This window comes from Xyrauchen texanus, chromosome 14, assembly GCF_025860055.1.
Source record: "Xyrauchen texanus isolate HMW12.3.18 chromosome 14, RBS_HiC_50CHRs, whole genome shotgun sequence".
NCBI classification, from domain to species: domain Eukaryota; kingdom Metazoa; phylum Chordata; class Actinopteri; order Cypriniformes; family Catostomidae; genus Xyrauchen; species Xyrauchen texanus.
In genome coordinates this window covers 18,043,393-18,068,861 of record NC_068289.1, presented here as the reverse complement: position 1 = coordinate 18,068,861, position 25,469 = coordinate 18,043,393, and the positions used below count along the sequence as shown (strand labels likewise).

Below are 25,469 nucleotides of genomic sequence, written 5' to 3'. Positions count from 1 at the left end.
GTAATCGCACAAACTCCGCACTGTAATCGCACTGTAATCACTGTGACAGAGTATGTTCTAAATATGATCTTAAGACAGCCATGTAAGATCTAACGGAACGAATGGGACCCTGCCTCCACCACTGCATCGCATACTGTTTGTGATAGAATATGCAAACAAAAATAATGTAATTCTTCTAAATAACATTGTTATTAAGTTTGAATAGCCTATTGCACAAGTCAAATATGATTGGACCAACAGTTTAAGAAGTAAAGATGCACATTCCATGCCTTCATAAATCTCTTTACTATAAACCAAAGATATTCCTTTATAATCATTTTTATTAACATAAACATTACAATGCTTAAAAGATTTTTAAACTCCTGAGACCTGAGTATTACTGCTGTGTTCATATTCATTTCCATTGAAGGGCAAACAGTTTTCCTAAAAAATTGATGGCAACATATGTCGACATCAGGACTAAGTTGTGAAATTTTAAATAATATAATTATTATCATTAAATATAGAAAGTCAGATAATTGTTTAATCAAATTGTTTGTTTCAGGAGTGTTGGTTATTCATGTTATTGAGACATTACAGACATTGCATCATAAATTAGCATAATTCATTCTGATTCAAAGTAATGGCCAGCATCATCCAATCAATGTCAACCATGTTAAAATAAAGTTATATATTATTAATTCTGAATCTATGTACTGATGTTCATTGTCCCATGTCTGCCAAACATGTTGAGTGGTCCAAACATCATCTGCAGCTTGAAACTCAACTTTTGGTCAACTTTTAGGATTGAATGCACTTAGCTGCATAGAAAAGCTATAGGATGCTCACTTGCTCCCTATATAGTGAATGACTTAACCTCCAGCGTGCTGTCTGTCTTCACTGGTCTCAGAACAGTTCAAAATTAACTCCATATAAAGCTTCTGAAAGCAACATTTTTCTTGTTATAGATGGACCCATTGATTTTCAATGAGAATCCAGTATGCAAAGGATTTCTAAGATTTTTTTTTTTTGCTAAAGTACACAATAGTGTACATTGTTAAGCAGTGTAGCATTTCACTATAAATCGCTCAAATGTAAAAAGTGGCAAATCGGATGAAACTAGAGACTGTAATCGTTTGACTCCAACAGGCTTCAGTGTAAAAACTTAATTAGGTTTCTTACCAGATGTAGTTTTGTTGCCGTTTCTCTCAAAGACAAACTCCGCTGTGGTCTGCATCATGTTGTTTATTCACATGGCTCAGTATGTTGAAAGTTTAACCCTTTACTGATAGCATAGAGTCTTCTGAACTGAGATCAGTCAGTTTAAATTAATTAAAATTATGCGTAGCCTATAGTGAAGCCAAAATAAAACATCCACACGTGTGTGTATGCAGGGTTGCACATGGTTAAAATCGTAACACTGATCATATCCAGCATTTAAAGCAACTACCCAAAAGGTCCCGGAAGCGTAGTTGCCTGCGGTGTGACGTCACAGTAATTTAATCTGTGCCGAAGATGTGTCCTGTTGTGTCATATAAAATAAGGTATTATCGTATTGTTATCACATCAATTGACATTTCTTGTGTTTGTGTGTGCTTGTGTTCACAGTATGTATTAAAGGCTGAGACAAACTTAACCAGTGGTAAAACCGTCCATGAGGAGCTGGCCAAAGCCATGACCAACATCCTGAAACCCTCCACTGACTTCCTCACCAGCAACAAATTACTGAAGGTGTAAATACTGCATAATATTTTACACAACGGGATACACCACACTTTAAATACTACTTAAATAGTTCAAGTTTATTCTGGCATTGAATCATTTACTTCCATGTAAGTCCTCTGTTCCATTGTTTTAGAGATATATTAACTTGAATCTGCTCCTGTTATCTTTCTCCTGTAGTACTCCTGGTATTTCTTTGAGGTTTTAGTCAAGTCTATGGCTCAGTACCTAATTGAGAATGGCAAGGCCAAGGTGAGTGTAGGTGTACATCCCTGTGTCTTTTTACTTATTTCACTTGGTATTTGGTATTTTCCACTTGTTGTCGTAGAGTGATTTTTAAGTCACTGTAAAAGGGGCCGTTGGAAGTAGTTGGACAGAATAAAATGTTTGGATTTGGTATTTTTATTTTTATTTTATTTTTATTTTTTTGACAAATGAGTTGAATTTTAAAAAATCGCCCAGAAGAAATTAAATGTGTTCCGATACAATCACTGTTAATACTAGCCATAATTTGTGTGTGTGTGCGCTGAGTGACTCCAGCCAGATCTCATAAGCAACAAAATTGTGTGGTAGAGTCACACGGGGTAATTTCCTCGTGATCGCTTTAATGTGGTCCATTCTTGGTGGGGCTCGTGGTGAGTTGAGCGCTGTTGCCAATACCGGTCTCCTAGGCAATGTACTCAACAAGCCACATGATAAGATGCGCAGGTTTACTCTCTCAGACGCGGAGGTAGCTGGGATTCGTCCTCCGCCACCCTGATTGAGGTGAATCACTACGCGACCATGAGGACTTAAAAAGCTCATTGGGAACTAGGCATTCCAAATTGTGGCATTGCACTGCGCTTAGCGCTAGCGCTCCTAAAATAGGGCCCATCATTCTGAAGAACAAACGCAGACATGCTGTGTTGAGCATATAAGACATACATATATTACCTGTGAAGCAGATCTCTGTATACATTATGGCTTCAGAAACCGGCATTACATGTCAAAGGACCTACAGTATAAGATGCAACATGCAAGCTTATAGGTTTAACGGATAACATGTTTAAAGGAACTATCAGCTCAGGCCATGTAGAGTTTCATGACTGAAAAATTATTGTTGAATTCTCATGGCTAAAATTGGTTAATTTAAAGTTTTTATAATAAAATCTATGTAATTGACCCCATGATTTAGACATCTGACAATTGATCCCTGCCATCTTCAGGTGTCCAGGAGCCAGCGTTTCTCCACTTCATTCTACCACTCGGTGGAGACCTTAGTGACCATGCTGATGCCACATATCACACAGAAATACAAAGACAACCTGGATGCAGCACGAAATGCCAATCACAGCCTTGCTATGTTTACCAAGGTGAGCTGAGCCCTGCCCCTGACTGACAGCTCAGTCCAATCTTGAACATATTTGGTAAAAATGGAATGATCAATAAGGCTTGGAGTAGCAAGCTGTAAATTTGTTTGAGGATTGAAGTGTAACCTGATATCTGTTGTCTAGATCATTTATAGATAATTGTACTTAATAATTTTTTTGATCCCTGGTTATACTGAATGTAAATTTCTTGATCAGAAAAAGTGGTGGGATAGATTTATAATTGGTTATTGACCTTAAGTATGAGCCACAAATTCTATATAAGTTTTATATGACTCTTTTTTTCTTTTCTCTCCAGCGCTGTTTTACCTTTATGGACAGAGGGTTTGTCTTCAAACAGATCAACAACTACATCAACTGCTTTATGCCTGGAGACTCCAAAGTAATTCCGTCCTATATTTCTATTTATTTTGAGATTTTGTTGTGATTTCTTTTTTTTTAATTTTTTTATTGTGCCACTTCTGTTTCTCTCACTCAGACCCTGTATGACTTCAAGTTTGAGTTTCTTAAGGAGGTTTGTAATCATGAGCACTACATTCCTCTCAATCTGCCCATGCCGTTCGGTAAGGGCCGTATCCAGCGCTTTCAAGGTGAGAATGTGACTTGATTAGTGAAGTGAGAAAAACAAATCTGAAAAATACAAACACCTTGTTTATTGTTGGTTCAATGGAGCTCATTTAGTCTCTCTTTCTCTCTCAGATCTTCAGTTGGACTACTCCCTCACTGATGACTTCTGTAAGAATCACTTCCTGGTGGGACTGTTGCTGAGGGAAGTGGGTGGAGCTCTGCAGGAGTTTCGAGACATCCGTCAGATTGCTGTACAGGTGCTGAAGAACCTGATGATCAAGCATGCCTTTGATGATCGCTACGCCTCCAAGGTGAGCCTGCACTTTTAGTGGAAGTCATTTTGGTAAGAAACTTAACTAAGAAGTTAAGAACATAAATGTGAATGTCTTCACAGAAGATAGCCAGCTGTGCCAGTGGATGGGAAAGAATGACATCTTTTCTGTTGACTCTTTCATACTTTTTTGGTTATGCCACATCTGAATAAACTAACAGCATCAGCATATAAACATATGTTAATGTGCGTGTTTTGTGTTTTTCAGGGTCAACAGGCTCGCTTGGCTACACTGTACTTGCCTCTGTTCAGTCTTTTGCTAGAAAACGTCCACAGACTCGACATTAAAGATGTGTCACCTGTTACCAACCAGCTTAACAGTGTAAGACATGCACCTCTTGGTTGGTTTGAGCCTGTGCAGCCAAAAGCACATTTAATTAGATTGTAAATATTCGACTGGTAATATGAATTCAATTCAAAATGATTGTGGGATTTAGGAAACTGAGTTTCTGTGGTAAGCTGGTTCAGCAGAAAGTATGCACAATGCAACATCTGCAGAATGGGAGGCCTGTTTAGCAAAAACACTTCACTCTGCAATTGAAAAAAAAGGCATTGATTAAATATTTGATCTTAGGAATTTAGGCATTGATAATAGATTATTGTAATTATCGTAAATAATCAAACCTTCTTTTTTTTACCTATTTACCTTTATTCTTACTTATTTTATTCTCAGGGGAAAGATACAGAAAAAGCAAAGATGAACAATCAGACTGTATACTAGCACAGTGTATTGTGAAACATGAATCTATCAAACATGAATCATGCCATCCCAGATGTGTGACTTTCTTTTTTTTTCTGCAGAACATAGATGAATGTAGAAGAATATCTCAGCTCTGTAGGTCCATATAATGCAAGTAAATGGTGGACAAAACTTTGACACTTCAAAAAGCACATAAAGGCAGCATAAAAGTAGTCCATATGACTCCAGTTTTAAATCCATGTCTTCAAAAGTGATATGATAGGTGTGGGTGAGAAATAGATCAATATTTAAGTCCTTTTTTACTATAAATCTCCACTCCTCTCGAATTCGCATTCTATCGTGCATACCGCCACCTACTGGGCAGGGAGAAAAATGTTTAGTGTATGTATATACCTATAATATAGCTTTTGAAGACATTAATTTAACCATGGATTTTAATATCTGTTTGGATTACTTCTATGCAGCCTTGATGTGCTTTTTGGACATTCTGGCCACCATTCACTTGCATTGTATGGACCTATAGCTGAAATATTCTTCTAAAAATCTTAATTTGTGTTCAGCAGAAGAAAGAAAGTCTTTCACATTTGGGATGGCATGAGTGTGAGTAAATGATGAGAGAATGAACTATCCCTTTAACTCTTTCCCCGCCAAACACGGAATTTTCCGGGTTTTATGAAAAAACGCTTCCCCGCCAAACACGGAATTTTCCGGGTATCCGTGTTTTAGGTGGTATACGGTAAGGAAGACCGCACGCATGTTTTGAAAGAGTATGCAACTCTTTGATCAAAGAAACAGACTGCGATCGTTTCAAACGTGAAGTGGAACACCATACTAATACTAAAGCACTTGTTTGATAAAAATGCTTTTTTCTCAGCTTTTTGTCCGAAATGTTGTTTTTGCCTGAAAGCAGAGGCTCAGATCTTTATTTTGATATTTAGCATCTTCATATATTCATGGAAGAATATATTCTACAGGCCATTAAAGTTTAGCGAAAATCGTCAAAAACCCTGGCGGTGGCTGGCAACTTTTTTTAAAAACGCTGGCAGGAGAAAGAGTTAATGTGGCCATTATAATTTTTTATATCAATATATGATATCATATTTTATGTTAATTTATTTAAAAGAATAAGAGAAAGTGCTAATCTTAGGTTCTGATATAGATCACTGAGAAGTGTTTTCCTATTTTTAATCACCTATTTGCCTTTAATAGTTTATTTTAAATGGTCCCGTGGTGTGACAACTGATTTCTAGAAGTGTAAATAATTCCTAGAAGTGCCTAAAAATTGTTGAGATGTTTTAGATGGACTATAGCATGTCACACGGCAGGACATGTCAACTTTCCAAAATTATTTAATGCTAACTACCCCATTAAAGATTATTGGGATGGCCAAAATACAAGTTTTTGGATTGCTCTTCAGAGATTTATTTTTCATTTCCGGTTTTCAGAATGGCCGTGATGATCCTGTTATGATGACACCTACAAAAAATATGTGCAGTGTTGTGGACAGCAGTCTGCATAAAGAATTGTTTGGAGTGATTTCAGGAACAGGTGAGAGCCATCACTAGCCTCATATCAATCACCAACGCAAATACTCTTATGATTAAATAAATTGTGTTGAATATTAAGCTTTTGTTGTCAAGGCATTTATGGGTAACTTATTGTTTGGTTTGATTAAATCTAATTTATTTTAAACAAACCTCTGATAATGTAAAATATATTTGTCAAACTGTAGTGTGAATTGTGATTATGGATGCGTTTTGTGGTTTTCAGTCTCTCCTCACATTGCTAACATGAGCTCTGTACGACACAATGACTCGCGAGGCTCCCTAATCAGCACAGACTCTGGAAACGGCCTATTAGAGCGCAGCAGTGACAAGCCACACCCCCTAGACAAGGTACAGCTCACTCACTTGACCTGCCACTCACAACCTAACTTGCTGTTTTTTCACTTTCATACTGAATGTTAAGTCAGTCTGTTTACGTTTGTTTGTATGTATGTATGGCAGTTTGTGTGTACTGTATATGTGTGTGTGTTTGAGGGTGGTTTATGTATGCTCCTATGAATGGGAGTGTGTGTGTGTGTGTGTGTGTGTGTGTGTGTGTGTGTGTGTGTGTGTGTGTGTGTGTGTGTGTGTGTGTGTGTGTGTGTGTGCGTGCTAACCTCTGGTTGTGTGCGTGCTAACCTCTGGTTGTGTGTCACCACCTGCTATCATGGTGTTCAGCGGGAGGGTTTCACACGGCATCACTCCGCCAGCGTTCTGCGTTTCTTTACTGACTCAGAGGAGACAACACTCTCGGCACGTCCCAAACGCCAGACCATGGACTTCTCTCTGCTGTCTGAGCAACCCACTCACCCTGCAAAAGTATTACATCACATCTTACCTCTTACGACTGCCCTGCAGCCCTGCAATCAGCACTCACCTTTCACCTCTGATCTTGCTCTGTCCAAATTTGGCATGTCTGTGTGTGCATGTGGCTTTGCTTATTTGCTTTTATGCCAAATTGTACCCCTCTTAGAGAGACGTTCTCTCCCTCAGAGGTCTGTCCCTCTGAGCCATTTTCACCCCCGTCAAAAATCAAACATGGAACTAGAGTGAATAATGGATGTGCGGTTGTTACTCAGACATATCAGACTGGTACAGTAGATGATGCCATTGACCAATCAGAAACGAGTATTCTAGAGAGCCGTGTAATATCTCTGAGTAACAACTGCACATTTGAGAATTGAGTCATATCAGACCGGTTATCCGGGTATTGCAAATAATTGTATTACTCTGCAATATCTACAAGTATTCTAATAAAATCATTTCATTTACGCAAAATAAACACCACCAAACCAGAGGTGCATATTGGCTGTTCGGCAATTTATTCTAATATTATACCATAATTTCAATGTAAATCAATATTTTGTCCATTTATTTACATATTTATTTGGCAAAACCAGAGGTGGAATTCAGCAGTTCAACGATTTCAACAAAATTTCAACTCAAATCCATATTTTGTGTCAATTTTTTTTCTTTATTTGGTTAGTAGCCTTACTTAAAGGTGCACTCAGTAACTTTTGTCTGTGTCATCTTGGACTTGGACACTGACACCTAGTGACTTGAATGCAGCATAATTTAAAATCAATAGTTTTAAGTTTCAGATTTCATTGTAGATATGTTATCAGTCAGCCATGATTAAAGTAATCAATTAGGTGAAAGTGTCAAATAATAGGACGGGTACTGAGATTAAGCGAGTAGTATTCGGCTGGTCATGTGATTCTAACATGGCAGCCCCCATGTGTGGACCCTCTCCATGTAGAATAAAACAGCTTTTATAAGATATGACTGGATTCTCCATTTTAATGTGTGATGTCATAATTTCCTGCATATTTTGCAAAATTACAATTCGTGTCTTTTGGAGTTCAACTTTTTTAATGAGGAAAAACATTACTGAGTGCACCTTTTAATGTAAGTCTGTGTTTTGACATGTGTCCTCCTCTTTCAATCAACATGCCAAAGTTGTATTGGTGTGCTGATGCTTCTAGTCACAGGAAGAGTATGTACTGTAAATATGCTCACTGTGGGATTGTTGTGGTGCTGCTAAATTATCTTACTTTTATTTTCATATCTTTGTTGGTGTTTGTATCAGTTTTTCTGTCTCCATTTCTGTAGTTGCATAATAAATGAGTTTATAGTTTCCAAACCTGCTGTCTCAGAAAAGGGTGTCTGCTGGCAGGGGACTGTGGAGATATTCTTACCAGTCCTGTGCTGTGGTGGTAGATGCATTAGCACATTAGTGTAGACATTAGTGGGCGTCCTTTAATAGCTCTGCAGTGGTGAATGAATGCTTTGAGTTTGTGCAGTATGTTTCCACAACTGTATTATGCTGCAGTCATTGGCCTTATTTATGAAACAGAATGAATTTCTGTGTAGTTTATTGATAAATCAGTTTGTGTGAATATTTTCACATTAAATTTAATGCAACAATTTATGTAAGAATGCTTTTATTACCCAGGAATTAATTTAGCTTATGTTTCTTATTTTTGTTATTTCCTATTTTGTGTGTCTGTATGTTAGTAAATATGCATGTGTTTTTGTCAGCAAAAAGAGTGTGTATATACACTACCTGTCAAAAGTTTGGACAAACTTTGGATTTAATTTATGTCTCAACCTTTTGATTTGATGTGTATGCGCAAATGCTTAAATTGTTTGTGTAATCAAATAATAATTGAGCTCATGTAAGATTAGGTTGACATATATATATACGCGTGCACACACACACATTTGAAGTCAGACGTTTACATACACACATTAGCCAAATACATTTAAATCGTTTTTCACAATACCTGACATTTGATCATAGAAAACATTCCCTGTCTTAGGTCAGTTAGTATCACTAATTTATTTTAAGAATGAGAAATGTCAGAATAATAGTAGAGAGAATTATATATTTCAGCTTTCATCACATTCCCAGTGGGTCAGAAGTTTACATACACTTTGTTAGTATTTGGTTGCAATACCTTTAAATTGTTTAACTTGAGTCAAACATTTTGGGTAGCCCTCCACAAGCTTCTCACAGGTCAGGATTGTAGGCCTCCTTTCTCGCTCGTGCTTTTTCAGTTCGGATTATGGTCATGGCTATATGATGGCCACTCAAATACCTTGACTTTGTTATCCTTAAGCCATTTTGCCACAACTTTGGAGGTATGCTTGAGGTCATTGTCCATTTGGAAGACCTATTTGTGACCAAGCTTTAACTTCCTGGCAGATGTTGCTTCAATATATTTACATAATTTTCCTTCCTCATGATGCCATCTATTTTGTGTAGTGCACCAGTCCCTCCTGCAGCAAAGCACCTCCACAACATGATGCTGCTACCCCCATTCGTCATGGTTGGGATGGCATTCTTCAGCTTGCAAGCCTCACCCTTTTTCCTCCAAATGGTCATTATGGCCAAACTGTTCAATTTTTGTTTAATCAGACAGAGGGCATTTCTCCAAAAAGTAAGACCTTTACTGTAGTATGGATTTTTTTTGATGGTTTTAGAGCAGTGGCTTCTTGCTGAGCAGCCTTTCAGGTTATGTCAATATAGGAGTTGTTTTATTGTAGATATAGATACTGGTCTACCTGTTTCCTCTAGCATCTTCACAAGGTCCTTTGCTGTTGTTCTGGGATTGATTTGCACTTTTCGCCCCAAATTACGTTAATCTCTAGGAGACAGAATGTGTCTCCTTCCTGAGCGGTATGATGGCTGCGTGGTCAAATGGTGTTTATACTTGCATAATATTGTTTGTACAGATGAATTCGGTTTATTCAAAAATCAAAAGTTGCTAACTGCACATTGATTGCAAAACAGACTAAAAAGGGTCTAGCAAAAAGATATAACTATTTAATTTTCATCCTAAAAAAATTACCCAGACTAACATAAGGAGCAGACATTTCAGCACATTTCTTTCTTCAATGCTCATGGTGTAAAATACGTTCACTCATTTTAACAAGTCTTAATTGAAAATTGCAGCCAGCTGGGCCTAATGAGTTAACAAGGATAGAGCCTAAATAGACAAAAAAAATGTACCTAAGTGGAATCTAGAATCAACAATGTCCAAGGGTGCAGACACAATACAAAATCACCACTGTAACAAAATTACATAAAGCAAAAAAACTAAAAAAAAACACACTACAAAAAACAAGAAAGATCATGTTTTTCATACCACTTGGAGCTAAAGATTTAAGTACAAAAATCAGAAAAGCCTCCCTCTGTATCAATTTCTAATCTGTCTCCACCTCTCCTATGATGTAAAATCCTCTCGATCCCCAGGAATTTCAAATCTGACAACGAATATTTAGCCAAATTAAAATGACACAATTTTTTAGATGTATCATCTTGTCTTCTAATAGCACTCATATGTTCAAATATTCTTGTAAATAATGCACATTTAGTTTTGCCTACATATAGCAAAGGACATGAACAATGTATTGTATAAATGATATATGTAGTTCTACATGTAATCAGTTGTCTCATCTTGTAATTTCTCAATATATGAGGATATGTGAACGAATTGTATTTAACATATTGAGAACAAGATGTACAGTTGTTACAAGGAAAAATTACCCTGGGCATCAACAAGGGTAGTTGGAGCAGAAATATAATTATCTGAATGTGCAAGTTTATCCCGCAAATAGGAGCTCCTAGAAAACACACAAAGTGGTGGATCATTAAATACATTGATTAACTAATGGCTCCTACACACTACATCGCCATTTAAGTCATAGCATTTTCAAATTACACGACGAATCGGTGACTGGTTAACACATTACAAGACATTTCACTATTGACGAATCCCTGACACTCTGCCTGGACTCCAAATAACGGTTCACAACTGAGTACACACGAGAAGTGATACGAGATACGAAAACAAATGCATGATCATATGTTATGCATTTCAGAATATGATGTGTATGTTTTTAATCACCTTTACATAATGTGTATAGTTATCATATATTTTATTGGTTAAACTATGAAAAAGTACCTCCTAAAAAATCAACCTATTTGCTTACCTGACTGTCCAAGAGAATTTGCGATTTCTCTCCAACACTTCTCTATCTCCACCTGGTTGTGGTACAGTTCAGATGAAACATCAAATAGGCACTGGTGCTCCTGCCAATGTTCCACAAATCTTCCCTCCATTTCTTCGGTCCAATCGCGTCTTTGATAATTCATACATTGCGATCGTCGCTCACGCGAGCGAGTTCTGATTTGCCCACAATTTCAGGCTTTTGTCGGCGATCTCCACAAAACTGTCGGCGAGCGAAAATCGTGTAGCGTAAACTCTACATAAGTCACAAACCTTCTGGAATGAGGTTTTCAACCATTCATTAGGATATCCTCATGATTTAAGTTTACCATATAAGATTTACGGAGCTTTACTTTCAAAATCTTAATTTTGAAAGTAATTTCTCGAACAGATATGATAAAGTCTTGTAAAATGACTATAGGGCAAACCACATTTAAGAGTTTTTATAATGTGTGTTTTTGAAGTAATTTTGTTACAGTGGTGATTTTGTTTTGTGTCTGCACCCTTGGACCTTGTTGATTCTAGATTCCACTTAGGTACATTTTATATTGTATTTACATTTAATAGATTTCATATTGTTCTAAAATGTTTAAAATGGTAATAAAAAGAACGAGTAGGTGTGTCCAAACCTTTTGACTGTGTATGTGTAGTGTACTGTATATGTCTGATCCCGTTTTCTCTCTCTTGCTCTCAGTGTCATGTGTCTGGTGTTCTGGGCAGCTCTTTGCTCCGCTGTGACAAACTGGATCAGACTGAAGTCAAGAATATGTTAATGTGCTTTCTGCATGTGCTCAAGAGCATGTCTGAAGGTACACACACACACATACACACTGAAATCCTGTGAACATGCTGCAGCTGTGTTGTAGTTTGTGAGGTGTATAACAGATGGGTTTTTGTTTATCAGATGCTCTGTTCAACTACTGGAATAAAGCTTCCCCAGCAGACCTTATGAACTACTTCAGTCTTCTGGAGTAAGTGCTGCGTTTTACCTCAACATCTCTCTCACTCACTCTCTCACACATCTGTCTCATCGCTTTTCTCGTGTGTTTCAGAGTATGTCTTCGTCAGTTCAGATACATGGGAAAGAGACACATAGCCAGGTAATGTCTTTATTTCATATTCTTATATTTTCACAAGAGAAACATGACCCTTACTAACAATGGACTTACTTACATGCATATATTTATAAAAAAATATATATTTATACAGGTGTAATTGAGGTGATAATTGCCTAGTTATTAGGCATAGACTCCTATATCAGCCAGGCTGATTAATTGCCTGATATTTGGCTACTATTTATTACGATTAACAGGATTGACTGATAGTCCTAACTTTACCTATGGACCTGAAATTATATTTTCCCCTTGTATTAATCCAAAAAGGGACATATTTAAAATCATTTTGAATGAATTTTCACTAAATATGTATACAATTAATTTTCTTTTAATGTTAAAATACTTATATCCCAGCTTAATATGCAGAGACAACTGTAATTAAGCCAATCAAAGGAGTCTCTGTGGCACTATAAAAATTCCTCTGTTTGTTTTGAGTGACCCAACAACATTACTCAACCAATGGCGTGATTTTGGGCCAGGACTATCTGAATGTTTGAACTGCATATGAGGGGTGTATTCTTAAAGCTGTTTTGAAAACATTGTTTATTTTTGCAATTCTGTTCGGTGGCGCTATTGTTGCAGAAAAGTAATTTTGTCTCATTTGCTAGTATTAAATTGAATTATTACAATTTAATTCAATACAAAATTGTATCCATTCACATTCCATTTGGAGAGTGACAATCCACTCATATTAACATTTGAAATATTGAAATATTAGAAAAAATATATTGTGTCAAAAACAAGATTATAAAGACCACATTCCAACATTAGTGCAACCATCAAACCCCGAACTTCCCCCCAACCCAAAAAAGAAAAACATGTGCAATAACCCCATGCACGACAGCGCCAAACAGCGTTCATCCCTCTAAACTGAAACAGTCCAAGTATGCCTATGAGAGCCCCCATGACAACTTTTCCATCAGACTGTTCAAGTCTGGTGCTTCTATACAAATTTTGTGAGACAGAATTACATAACTGTTCCTCCCCAAAACAAGCTCCAGCCGCTAGAGGAATCAACTTACACACACACACACACACAAAAAAAACTTTCAGTTTCCTGGGACAGTCAAGTGAATATTCAGTGAGTCAGGTCCACTTGGCTGCAAAGCAATTGCCACACAATGATTTAATCATTCACTTGACTTTATAAAGGACAATGCTTGTTGGGGACAAAGTAAATACTTTGTGGCCATCCTTCGCCTCTATTCTCAACCTGGCCAGAAATGTCAGTGTAAAAGCAACCCTTTGTCGATGCAAAAGTTTCTTGGAGTGTTATTCCACAAAACAAACTCCATCCGCTAGGCGGAACCATCACAAAAAGAAACAATAAAGGTGCCCAGTGTCCTCGGACAGTCAAGTGAATGTTCAGTGAGTCAAGCTTGCTTGGGAGCAAAGTGAGAATCATACCATGGCTTACTCACTCCAATGTTTTTATAAAGGACAATGCTTGCTATGGGCATGTAAAAACTGTACAGCTATCCTTAGTATCTATTCTCAATTTGGCCGGGATCATCACTGCAAAAGTGACCTTCCATTGATGTAAGAGTTTCTTGCATTCCTTGAATAGATCACATTTCTTTCTTGTCGAAGTCTGGGAACAAGAAAATCCTGTGGTTCTTCCAAGAAAGCCTTCCTTTATTCCTCGCCTCACGAAAAACAAGATCTTTAGCAGATAATCTCAGAAATTTGGCCAGAATTGATCAGGCCTGTCTCCCTCAGCAGATTTCTGATCCAGGACTTTGTGAGCTCGCTCAATTTCCAGCTTATGGCCTGTTATGTAAAGCAGACTCAGGAAGAGCTCATCTAGGAATTTTACCATATCTCGGCCTTCTTCATTCTCAGGAATTCCAACCATTTGGAAGTTGTTTCGCTAGCTGATTAGCAGCTAATTCCCTCTCCGATGACTCCAGATAATCAATCAATTTCTCGACGTCCCCGATTCTTGTAACCAACTCAGATAATTTTGCCTCCATGGAAGTGATTGATCGACGTATTACAGCAAGATCCTCCAAGTCCACTATGACCTTCGTCAGCATCACCAACATGCTGGACAGTTGACGCTGAATTTCTCTGTGGCCCTGTCAGGGGTACTAGCTTGATCACATAAGTGTCTTTTTATATCTCCAGAGCCTGAGGATTTTGAATTCTTTGACATACTGGCTTCATAGCATAGTTATGAAACAGAGTGGATCGAATCTCACCGGTTCATGAGAATGAAAAACTAGCAAAGTGTGCAGAGCTCGCCGTTTGCATGGTGCCACACGACCCTCGATTGCATAAATTATTGAAAAACCCAGATAACTCCAATAAGAATAATGTCAGACATCTCTTAATTATAAGCTAGAAATTGCTAATAATGCTAACAGTCATTATAGGTGGACTGATGATTTTTCATTGGGCAATGTGATGTCTAGAAAGAAGGCTCTGATGTCCTGTATAATTCCGATATACACTACCATTGAAAAGTTTGGGGTCACTTGCCTGAAATGTTTCTCATGATCTTAAAAACCTTTTGAACTGAAAGCATAGCTTAAATGTTTTTGAAATGGATGACTTGGACCGAATAATTAAGAAAAGCAGCCACTAATGGGGCTTTTCCACTGCACGGTACAACTCGACAAAAATCTGTTCGCTTTTTGGGGGTTTTCTACTGTGGATAGTACCTGTTACTTTTTTAGTACCACCTCGGTCGAGGTTCCAAGCGAGCCGAGCCGATACTAAATGTGACGTCAAAACCCTGAAGATCACTGATTGGTCAGATAGAATCGTCACTACCAGCCTCACTGGGTTTGTGACACAGGACATAGTTTTAAAGTTAGCTATATCAATAGCAGTATCATTTGTTCACACAACTTTCGAATTGTAAAAAGAAATGGCGATGTGAAAACCACACCATGGTCAATAAACGAGGTGCAGACATTCCTCTCGTTAGCGGGAAGTGTCTTTCAGGAAGTGTCTCAGCTGTTGGCTGCACACGGCTACCACCGGACCTACCAACAGTGTAGGGAAAAGTAAAAAAAAAAAAAAAACCTGAAAGTGACTACAGAACCATCAAGGAAAAGTGGAAGTGGTTCAACCAAACGGACGCAATCTAGACCGGCGAGCAATGGGAGGGAGAGTGCCCTGGACTCAGCCACGGCTGGAGTCCATGATGGAGAATGGTACATTAACTCTATACTCTGCTTGAAAGCTTCACTTTATTTAGTTGACCAGCTACTGGAAGCTTGCTTCTAAAACAGCCACGCAAATGTAACTGTTACCCTTGTGTAAAATCACCATGCAACAACTGCTTTATGCCGCACAATGAGCTAGTAGCTAACAGCTAGCGGTCGTGTTATTGTTTATTGTTTTGTGTCGCGTTTAAGATGATGTAACCGCAGTAGAGGCGGCGCAAATATGATGATCAGGCTATAATCCCACCCACGTTGAGGTGGCACTAAACAGCAGTGGAAAAGCAAGCTCAGAAAAGTAAAGAGAGTAGAGTCGAATCGAACTGTAACATGCAGTAGAAAAGTGCCTTAAGTGCCCAGCATATAGATGGGAACTCCTTCAATACTGTTTAAAAAGCATCCCAGGGTGATACCTCAAGAAGTTGGTTGAGAAAATGCCAAGAGTACATTTCTGCAAAGTGTGGCTACTTTAAAGAGGCTAAAATATAACATAGTTTTGATTTATTTGGGATTTTTTTTATTCACAACCAAATTCCCATATATCCATTTATATTATTCCGTAGTTGTGATGACTTCACTATATTTCTAAAATGTGAAAAAATAAATAAAGAATGAGTAAATGACCCTAAACTTTTGAAAGGTAGTGTATATATAAAATATTATTTAATGACAAAATTTGCATTACCAAATTTTTCAAAAACATTTGAAAACATACAATTATGCATTATCCATTTACAAGGCTCAAAATGGCCAAAGATTGCATGATTAATCTGCCTCATCGATGTGTCAGTCTATCGCTGATATCACAACTTTGACACTCTGTCACCAGGAGTCTGGAGGGGCCAGGGCCTGGGCCTGGGCCGGTGGCTCACGATCGGCGCTCTCAAACTCTTCCTGTGTCTCGTAGCAGGACGGGACCGATGCATGTACGACTGCAGCAGCTCAACAGTCTGGATAACTCCTTCACTTACAACCACAGTGAGTCACACACACAAGCTCATATTTGCATGCTCATAACATCTTCAGCTCGCTTTTCTTTTTTGTGCTTTATTGCATTATAAAGTTTATTACGGAAAAAAGGTTTAGGCCTGCCAAGTCTATGCATTGAACATGCGCAATTACATTTATTTAAAGGTGCAGTGTGTAATTTCTGTGCCACTAGCCTAGAAGGACAGAACTGCTAAATCATTTGTATTGGTCAGAAAACACAGATCTGCCCAGAATGCAAAAGTATTTGTGAGACAATATTTTAAAGTAGAAATATTACAAACTTCATGTTTAGATTTATGTTATGACATTAGTTAACTGCATTTAATGTTTGAAATACAATTTAGAGACAGTTTTCAGCAAATTAGCATTTTGAGATTAATCACATTAACTACAATATCTATTAACAGCCATTAAAATTCATTGTTTTTGTAATGGACTGGCAACACTGCTGTTCTGAGGTCAGTGTATTTCTCATGCATCTCATTATTGACCTTACAGAGTGCTGCTCCCATATCAGCAGTTCAGCTGTTATGGCTGTTGCCGCATGTATAGATTGTAAATTGAGAATCGCAAGACCTTTCTACAGCTGTTTTTGGTGTGTGTAGCCTACAGTCATTCAGATGCTGATGTGTTGAATCAGTCTCTGCTGGAAGGAAACATGGCCACAGAAGTGTGTCTGACTGTTCTGGACACACTGAGCATCTTCATCATGGGTTTTAAGGTCAGACATCATCAACACCTGCTGCCTCAACATGTGTGTGTGTGCGTGCGTGTGTGTGTGTTTGCTCTTTATGTATTACTGTTAAGTGTGTGTCCGTGTCTGTTTCAGACTCAGCTGAGTTTGGATCATGGTCACAATCCCCTCATGAAGAAAGTCTTCATGGTTCATCTGTGCTTCTTACAAATCAACCAGTCAGAGACAGCCCTCAAACAGGTCTTCACTTCCCTTCGCACTTTCATCTACAAGGTGAGTGTGGCACACAGAAAATGTAGAATTGGGTTTAAGAAGTAGCCAAAAGGTTTACTTCAATTGGATAGGAACTGTCTAGTATAAAGATTTTTAAAGGGATGAGGATAATGTTATGTATATTTTAAGGGTCAATTTCCATTTGTATGTCAGGTACCAATACTTAAGTATACGTACAGTGATAAAATGATGGAGAAAGGAGCTCTTAATGCTTTGTTACAAAACAATCCCAAATGGGACATGATAGAAATCAAGTATTTTTAAACCTATGTAAGGCACATTTTAATATCCACAGAAGCACGTTAAGTTTTAACTATCACCCAAACACAGAATGAGAAGTTTTTGTCTGCATGCACTCTTCATATGGAGTTCAAAGCGGCGCTGGGGCTTACGCACTGACGCGAATCATTAACGCAGCTTCACAATTGCTGTAGGAAAGCAGATAGTCAAAGTCAGCCAGCAGATTAATATTTTGGAGGATGAGTGTAAGAGATTTAATGGCTATTACAATGAAAATACAACCTATGGAGAGACTAGTTCTTTCAATTAGTCAAACTCCCGCTTCGACTTTGGGAAACGTTTAATGATGTTTTAATTGGTGCCATTTTAGTGCATTTCTGTGTTTATACTGCAGATGGCTTTGTTTGGAAAATGTTAATACACATTATATTGTTATGTGTTGTTTTGCTTTCTTTCCTAAAATGGAAATAAGTGCATTTTGACAGGAAAATAAAAATTGTAGCATTCTCAAAATCTGCAAATTAAAATTGTTTCCAATTAATCATAATAAAAATGTTAATCAACTGAAAGCACTGATCAGCCACAACATTAAAACCACCTGTCTAATATTGTGTAGGTCCCCCTTGTGCTGCCAAAACAGCACCAACCCGCATGTCAGAATAGCATTCTGAGATTATATCCTTCTCGCCACAATTGTACAGAGCGGTTGTAGACTTTGTCAGTTTGAACCAGTCTGGCCATTCTCAGTTGACCTCTCACATAAAAAAGGCATTTCCATCTGCAGAACTGCCACTCACTGGATGTTTTTTATTTTTGGCACCATTCAGAGTAAATTCTGATGCGGGATTACAAACCCTGTTATAGAAAATTATTTTTAGCTAGCATTATTAACTTTTGCTGACCAATAGTGTGGAGTCATCTCTGAGCAGTCAGATTACATTATTAGATTTCAGAATCACCTCTGAAGTGGGTCTCTGATTATGTATCAGATGAAATGCTGTATTAACATGATATCCTTTAATTTCATGTTTAGTTTCCATGTACGTTTTTTGAGGGCCGTGCAGACATGTGCGCATCATTCTGTTACGAGATCCTGAAGTGCTGTAACTCCAAACTGAGCTCTATACGCAGTGATGCGGCCCATCTGCTCTACTTCCTCATGAAAAGCAACTTTGACTACACAGGCCGCAAATCCTTTGTCCGCACACACCTACAGGTGAAATATCGTCATATTTTATGTTGACAGTGTTCTTGATGTATATGTCAGCATCATTTTATCCAGTCTTTAAAGATGTCCATGTGGTGAAGTCCTTATGTTATATGGTCATGTCATTAATTGTGTTTTGTCAGGTGGTGATTGGTGTAAGTCAACTGATCGCTGACGTCATCGGAATAGGAGGGACGAGGTTTCAGCAGTCCCTGTCAATCATCAACAACTGTGCCAACAGTGACAAAACTATCAAAGTTAGTTTCCTTCGAAGTGTGCAAACCTAGTGAGCTACCTACATAGGCATGATTTGAAGGCATGCTCCAAATACCAAAGAGAAGAAGAATTATTCTGCCTTCTAAGATACTTTGTTTTGGCCAAGTTTTAAGGCACCATCGCATGTGTCCTTTGTGGAGAAGGCAATACTACACTGCATTTGTGCCAAGCTCATTGAAAAAAAAATCCATCCAAAATGTCAGACCATGCAAGAGAAATGTTTATTACTTAAATTTGATTCACTACTGAGAAAATAATGGTTTAACCAATATAAGTTTATGCTATTCTCATTAATGTTTATGCTTACTGGGGCATTACATGCATTCCAGAAAGGTGCCCTGCTTTGTGTCTGACATATAGCTTAGCAACATGCAAATGTCACAAAGAATTGGACTCTTGTAAGTTATTGTAAGTTAAGTCTCCCATGCAAAGCCCACAGATTTGCTGCCTATGCAAAGTGTTTCAAAATCAGTCACTTATGAAGTTTCCTCTGTATAAGAATGCTGCCCTTGCTGAAAGCAGTAGACCGTGAGACAGCTCACTTGGTTTTGAAACAGACCCAAATAGTTAGATATGCGCACACACAAATGAACTCTTTGCCCTTTCACTCACCTGCAGAACACTGCATTCCCATCGGATGTGAAAGACCTGACAAAGAAAATCAGAACGGTTCTGATGGCCACCGCTCAGATGAAGGAGCACGAAAGAGACCCTGAGATGCTGGTAGACCTGCAGTACAGTCTGGCAAAGTCTTACGCCAGCACACCTGAACTCCGCAAGACATGGCTGGACAGCATGGCCCGCATCCATGTGAAGAACAGAGATCTCTCTGAGGTACAGTACAAACATACACACAGGTTTGTTTCACTATATGCTAAGGGAGGGCATCTTATTGTCTTCCATTGATTTTATTCCAGGCTAATGATATTTTTTTATTCCTTAACACAAATCTGAGCACATCAGTAGATTAAAAGCTAAACATAATTTTAAATGGTGCAAAGTTCTTTTAATGCAAGAGCTACTATTCGGTCATGTCGAGAATATGCTCCATTATTCCCCTCACTTTATCATCGTGCAAAAGGCAAAATGGATCCTGTTGCATACACATACACACATATTCACAGATTTACCAAATTTGTATGTTTTTTCAAGGCCTGGAAATTCCTATTTTGTTTTCCTTGCCCTGGGAACCCTGTGTAACATTTCAAATGTATGTTTCTCTTGTTTGATTCTTTCAGGCAGCCATGTGTTATGTGCATGTAGCAGCACTGGTGGCTGAATATCTGCGAAGGAAAGGTTAGACCCACACCCAATTTATGTGTTAATGTCATTGTAGAAATTGTACCATCAGCCTTTCACAGTCATCTTTTTTCTTATTGTTGTCAGACAGATGGAGTGCCCACTCACTTTTTTTTAGCATTCTTGATTCCGGAAGTATTTTTCCCATTCATTTTTTTCATAGAGAATTCATATCTCCAAATTCTTCATTAAACAGTTGTAAACCATGAACCAAACCAACCAGCTTTGTAATGAATCACAACATTATGAATTGACTGCAAACAAGTATTTGAAAACCATAAAACAGTTAAGGTACAAGACTTTGTTCTTAATTTGTTTTGTGAGAGAAACAACTGCTCGTCCCATAAAGCTGGGATTTCTTTTATTTATTTTTTTATGTTTTTCATGATCAGAAACGATCACGACTGTATTTAATGCTGCAATATCCAATATTAAAGGTGAAGTAAGCAATTTCTGTGCCACTAGCATCACCAAACAGATTTGCAAAAATAAACATTGTTTTCAAACAGGTTTCCCAAAAACTCTGGGGAAGTCTGCCAGTGGTCACAGATAGTCCCACCCCAAACTCAATTGTAATATGTTAGACTCCTCAAACAAACAAAGGAATGTTTTAAAGTGCCATTGTTTACACTTTTACGTGACATCAACCAACAAATGGCTTACTTTGGCCATGCTCACACTAATATATTTTTTTGGAAACACATCTTTTTCTGTATGTTTTGACCTTCCGTCCACACTGAGACGCTGTTTTTGACAGCGAAAATTGAGTTTTCAAAAACACTGTCCCAAGTGGATAAATGTGAAAATGCCATCTTCATGTTGTAGTGTGGACGAGGAAATCTGAGAGATTTATAAACAATGATGTATTTGTTGTCATGTGATGCAGTCATGTGATCCATTTCAACCCAAAACATTCAAGATGGTGGCCCATGTTGTAGCGGCTTTGTTGTGCCTGCTCTTAAGTTAGCATTATTAAAGATAAAAGTTACTTTGTACAACCTTCACATTGTATTCCTTCAAAGGCGACAGAAAGTTTACTCAGAATTGTTGTCCGGCGATGGAACACGAGGAAAATTGCGTTTCATTAAAGTTTTTTGCATGCGCAGTAAGAGGATTTAAGTCATATGTTCAGTGTGGACTAGAAACCTTTGTGAAAACTCTTAATAATGCCAGTGAAGAGCGTTTCGAAAACGAAAACACCGATTTTAAATGTATCCGGATTAATGTGGATGTAGCCTTTTAGTTACAGTCAGGTCCATAAATATTGGGACAACAACACAATTCTAATGTTTTTGGCTCTATACACCACCACAATGAATTTGAAATGAAACGAACAAGATGCAGACTTTCAGCTTTAATTTGAGGGTATTTACATCCAAATCAGGTGAACGGTGTAGGAATTACAACAGTTTGTGTATGTGCCTCCCACTTTTTAAGGGACCAAAAGTAATGGGACAGATTAACAATCATAAATCAAACTTTCACTTTTTAATACTTGGTTGCAAATCCTTTGCAGTCAATTACAGCCTGAAGTCTGGAGCGCATAGACATCACCAGATGCTGGGTTTCATCCCTGGTGATGCTCTGCCAGGCCTCTACTGCAACTGTCTTCAGTTCCTGCTTGTTCTTGGGGCATTTTCCCTTCAGTTTTGTCTTCAGCAAGTGAAATGCATGCTCAATCGGATTCAGATCAGGTGATTGACTTGGCCATTGCATAACATTCCACTTCTTTCCCTTAAAAAAACTCTTTGGTTGCTTTTGCAGTATGCTTCGGGTCATTGTCCATCTGTACTGTGAAGTACTGTCCAATGAGTTCTGAATCATTTCGCTGAATATGAGCAGATAATATTGCCCGAAACACTTCAGAATTCATCCTGCTGCTTTTGTCAGCAGTCACATCATCAATAAATACAAGAGAACCAGTTCCATTGGCAGCCATACATGCCCACGCCATGACACTACCACCACCATGCTTCACTGATGAGGTGGTATGCTTTGGATCATGAGCAGTTCCTTCTCCATACTCTTCTCTTCCCATCACTCTGGTACAAGTTGATCTTTGTCTCATCTGTCCATAGGATGTTGTTCCAGAACTGTGAAGGCTTTTTTTAGATGTTGTTTGGCAAACTCTAATCTGGCCTTCCTGTTTTTGAGGCTCACCAATGGTTTACATCTTGTGGTGAACCCTCTGTATTCACTCTGGTGAAGTCATCTCTTGATTGTTGACTTTGACACACATACACCTACCTCCTGGAGAGTGTTCTTGATCTGGCCAACTGTTATGAAGGGTGTTTTCTTCACCAGGGAAAGAATTCTTCGGTCATCCACCACAGTTGTTTTCCGTGGTCTTCCGGGACTTATGGTGTTGCTGAGCTCACCAGTGCGTTCTTTCTTTTTAAGAATGTTCCAATGATTTTGCTATCTCTCTGATGGGATTGTTATGATTTGTTTTGATTTTTCATCCTAATGATGGCTTGCTTCACTGATAGTGACAGCTCTTTGGATCTCATATTGAGAGTTGACAGCAACAGATTCCAAATGCAAATAGCACACTTGAAATGAACTTTGGACCTTTTATCTGCTCCTTGTAAATGGGATTATGAGGGAATAACACACACCTGGCCATGGAACAGCTGAGCAGCCAATTGTCCCATTACTTTTGGTCCCTTAAAAAGTGGGAGGCACATATACAAACTGTTGTAATTCCTACACCGTTCACCTGATTTGGATGTAAATTATGTTGCAGTTAAAGCGCATCTTGTTCGTTTCATTTCAAATACATTGTGGTGGTGTATAGAGCCAAAAAGATTAGAATTGTGTCGATGTCCCAATATTTATGGACCTGACTGTATCTCTGCATATTAAGCTGGGAAAGCAGAAAGAATTTTAACCAAAATTGCACACATCACTTCTGCACAATTAGAATGAGAGACTGTTCTATATTGTGAATATAGTCATGGCTTAAGAATATGACACTTACATATGCAATCTTTCACATATCATTCCACTAGATAGAATATACATCTCAATAAACTAAAAGTAGGCCTCTACAGTTGCTCTGCAGTGAAGTACACAGTAGCTATGTGAAGAAGTGTTTCGCATCACAGCTGTTACTATGGGCCTATATACACGTCATGCGTTTTTACTGATCGGATTGCTATCCGATTGAAAAAGCTCATTCCATTTACACTTGGCCACATCAGTGTGTCTCCACCAAATGGATATACAGCCGATCTTCAGTTCCCATCTTCAGTTCCCGTGTTATATGCAAATAATTCACATTCGTGATTATGCTAATTCCAGACAGTGAATTTAAAAGATGTGCTTTATTATAGCTGTCCGATCAGTGAAAACGTATGAAGTGGCCAAGTGTAAACAAGCCCTATATTGTGTATTTTAGCATGTCTGGACTGCTGCATTGACTTATAAGCATCCAGAACCAGATCGAACTCTTTTATAACAAGGCCTGTCTTGAAAGTTTTATGTGTTATTGCTAAAAATGTATTTATCTGTGAAGATTTTGAATGGGATTTTTATTTCCGGAACCTGAAATTTGGTCAGACCTGTGGTCTACAATAGTTTAAGATGTAAATTTCGACAATCAAGCATGCACGTTTATGTAGATTATTAATGATTATACTGTTGAAGGTGAAAGGCTGTCATATCAGTCATGTATCCTTGCTCACCTTCTCTCTTTTTTATATTATCTTCATATCTAGTTCTTTCCTTCTCTCTCTCTGATAAAGCCCATGTTTATATTAGTTATCGCTCTGTGTGTTTCATGTTATTCTGCAGTTCTAAGAGTTATTCACTGAGACTCACTCTGAACAATGATTTTTCACTTTTTGTAGCAGACATTAACCCATGACTATGAAAGTTAGCCAGTTTCACCATATGTAAAGTGTTATTTGGTGTTTGTTTGTTTGTAGGTATGTTCAAACAGGGCTGCTCGGCGTTCAGAGTGGTAACGCCAAACATCGACGAAGAAGCATCTATGATGGAAGACGTGGGGATGCAGGATGTTCACTTTAATGAGGTGAAATATATGTCCGGCAACCAGTCAATGAATCTCAATAATCATTCTGATCAAGTCGCCACCTTTCCTCTAATGTGTTGTGGCTCTCTTATTGTGTGTCTGTGTTGATTTAGTTGAATATTAGTACCATAAAAAAGGGAGTCGATATCTGAATGTCTGTGTAGCAGATCTTAATAGTCAGTAAGCTTATCTTAAGTGTGACTGAAACTAATCCACCATTAGTGCACTTTGACTGAGAGATAAAACACAAAATCACATCACAGTCAACAAGCAAAGAAATAAAAGCCTTCAGAGCCTCCGAAGAAAAGATGGCATAACAATCGAGTAATTGTGTTTATTTTGTCCTTTTTGTAGTGAAAAAGCCAAAGGTGCATGGGGTTAAGTCATATGCCAGCAGACAAACATAATATTGTTATTAATCACTATTTGTACAATTAAATCTGATTTAATATTTTCTTCAAAGAATCATTTGGTTACAAATATGTGTTTGTGAGTGATTGTCATTGCATTCGAAAATAGCAAACCAAGTGGCTTCTCCAAACAAACAGTGCTAGACCTTTTCTGAGAACTAGCTTCACATTTCTCACCCATTTCTGAAAAGGCATGTTTTTTAGTGGATATATGATGTCTGTTCCCCTCATGCCCCTCGGTTCCACAAACAGTTTATGTATTTTTTTGGGCTGTCGATCTAACGTGTTAATTCAGTGCGATTAATTTGACAAAAAATAAGCAATTAATCGCACCATAATAAGGAAGATTCCTGAGAAATGCAAGCTTGTAGTACCACCTGTTTACTCCAGAGGGCAGTAAGTGAAATTTCAGCTGTATGAGCAATGCACAGTTTATACAGTGAAGAAAACACTTCAGTAGGCAGAACAATGCAAACATACGTTATATTCTTGCGCAAATGTGAACTAAGTTATCTCAAGAGGTGTTTAAAGATT

General features: G+C 38.0%; 1 protein-coding gene across 2 annotated transcripts in view; it reads left to right on the top strand.

Moving 5' to 3' along the window:
- Nucleotides 1-25,469, top strand: part of LOC127654896 (dedicator of cytokinesis protein 9-like) — a 145,080-nt gene that overhangs the window by 101,520 nt on the left and 18,091 nt on the right. For both annotated transcript variants that reach the window (XM_052142443.1, XM_052142442.1), the window contains 20 exons: nucleotides 1,588-1,710; nucleotides 1,882-1,953; nucleotides 2,907-3,053; nucleotides 3,367-3,450; nucleotides 3,547-3,658; nucleotides 3,768-3,946; nucleotides 4,175-4,288; nucleotides 6,112-6,214; nucleotides 6,437-6,561; nucleotides 11,920-12,034; nucleotides 12,130-12,196; nucleotides 12,278-12,325; nucleotides 16,340-16,488; nucleotides 17,106-17,221; nucleotides 17,330-17,467; nucleotides 18,741-18,923; nucleotides 19,058-19,171; nucleotides 19,809-20,024; nucleotides 20,429-20,486; nucleotides 24,419-24,525. In XM_052142443.1, the coding sequence (XP_051998403.1) occupies nucleotides 1,588-1,710; nucleotides 1,882-1,953; nucleotides 2,907-3,053; nucleotides 3,367-3,450; nucleotides 3,547-3,658; nucleotides 3,768-3,946; nucleotides 4,175-4,288; nucleotides 6,112-6,214; nucleotides 6,437-6,561; nucleotides 11,920-12,034; nucleotides 12,130-12,196; nucleotides 12,278-12,325; nucleotides 16,340-16,488; nucleotides 17,106-17,221; nucleotides 17,330-17,467; nucleotides 18,741-18,923; nucleotides 19,058-19,171; nucleotides 19,809-20,024; nucleotides 20,429-20,486; nucleotides 24,419-24,525 (2,370 nt within the window). The remainder of the gene's footprint in view (nucleotides 1-1,587; nucleotides 1,711-1,881; nucleotides 1,954-2,906; nucleotides 3,054-3,366; nucleotides 3,451-3,546; nucleotides 3,659-3,767; nucleotides 3,947-4,174; nucleotides 4,289-6,111; nucleotides 6,215-6,436; nucleotides 6,562-11,919; nucleotides 12,035-12,129; nucleotides 12,197-12,277; nucleotides 12,326-16,339; nucleotides 16,489-17,105; nucleotides 17,222-17,329; nucleotides 17,468-18,740; nucleotides 18,924-19,057; nucleotides 19,172-19,808; nucleotides 20,025-20,428; nucleotides 20,487-24,418; nucleotides 24,526-25,469) is intronic.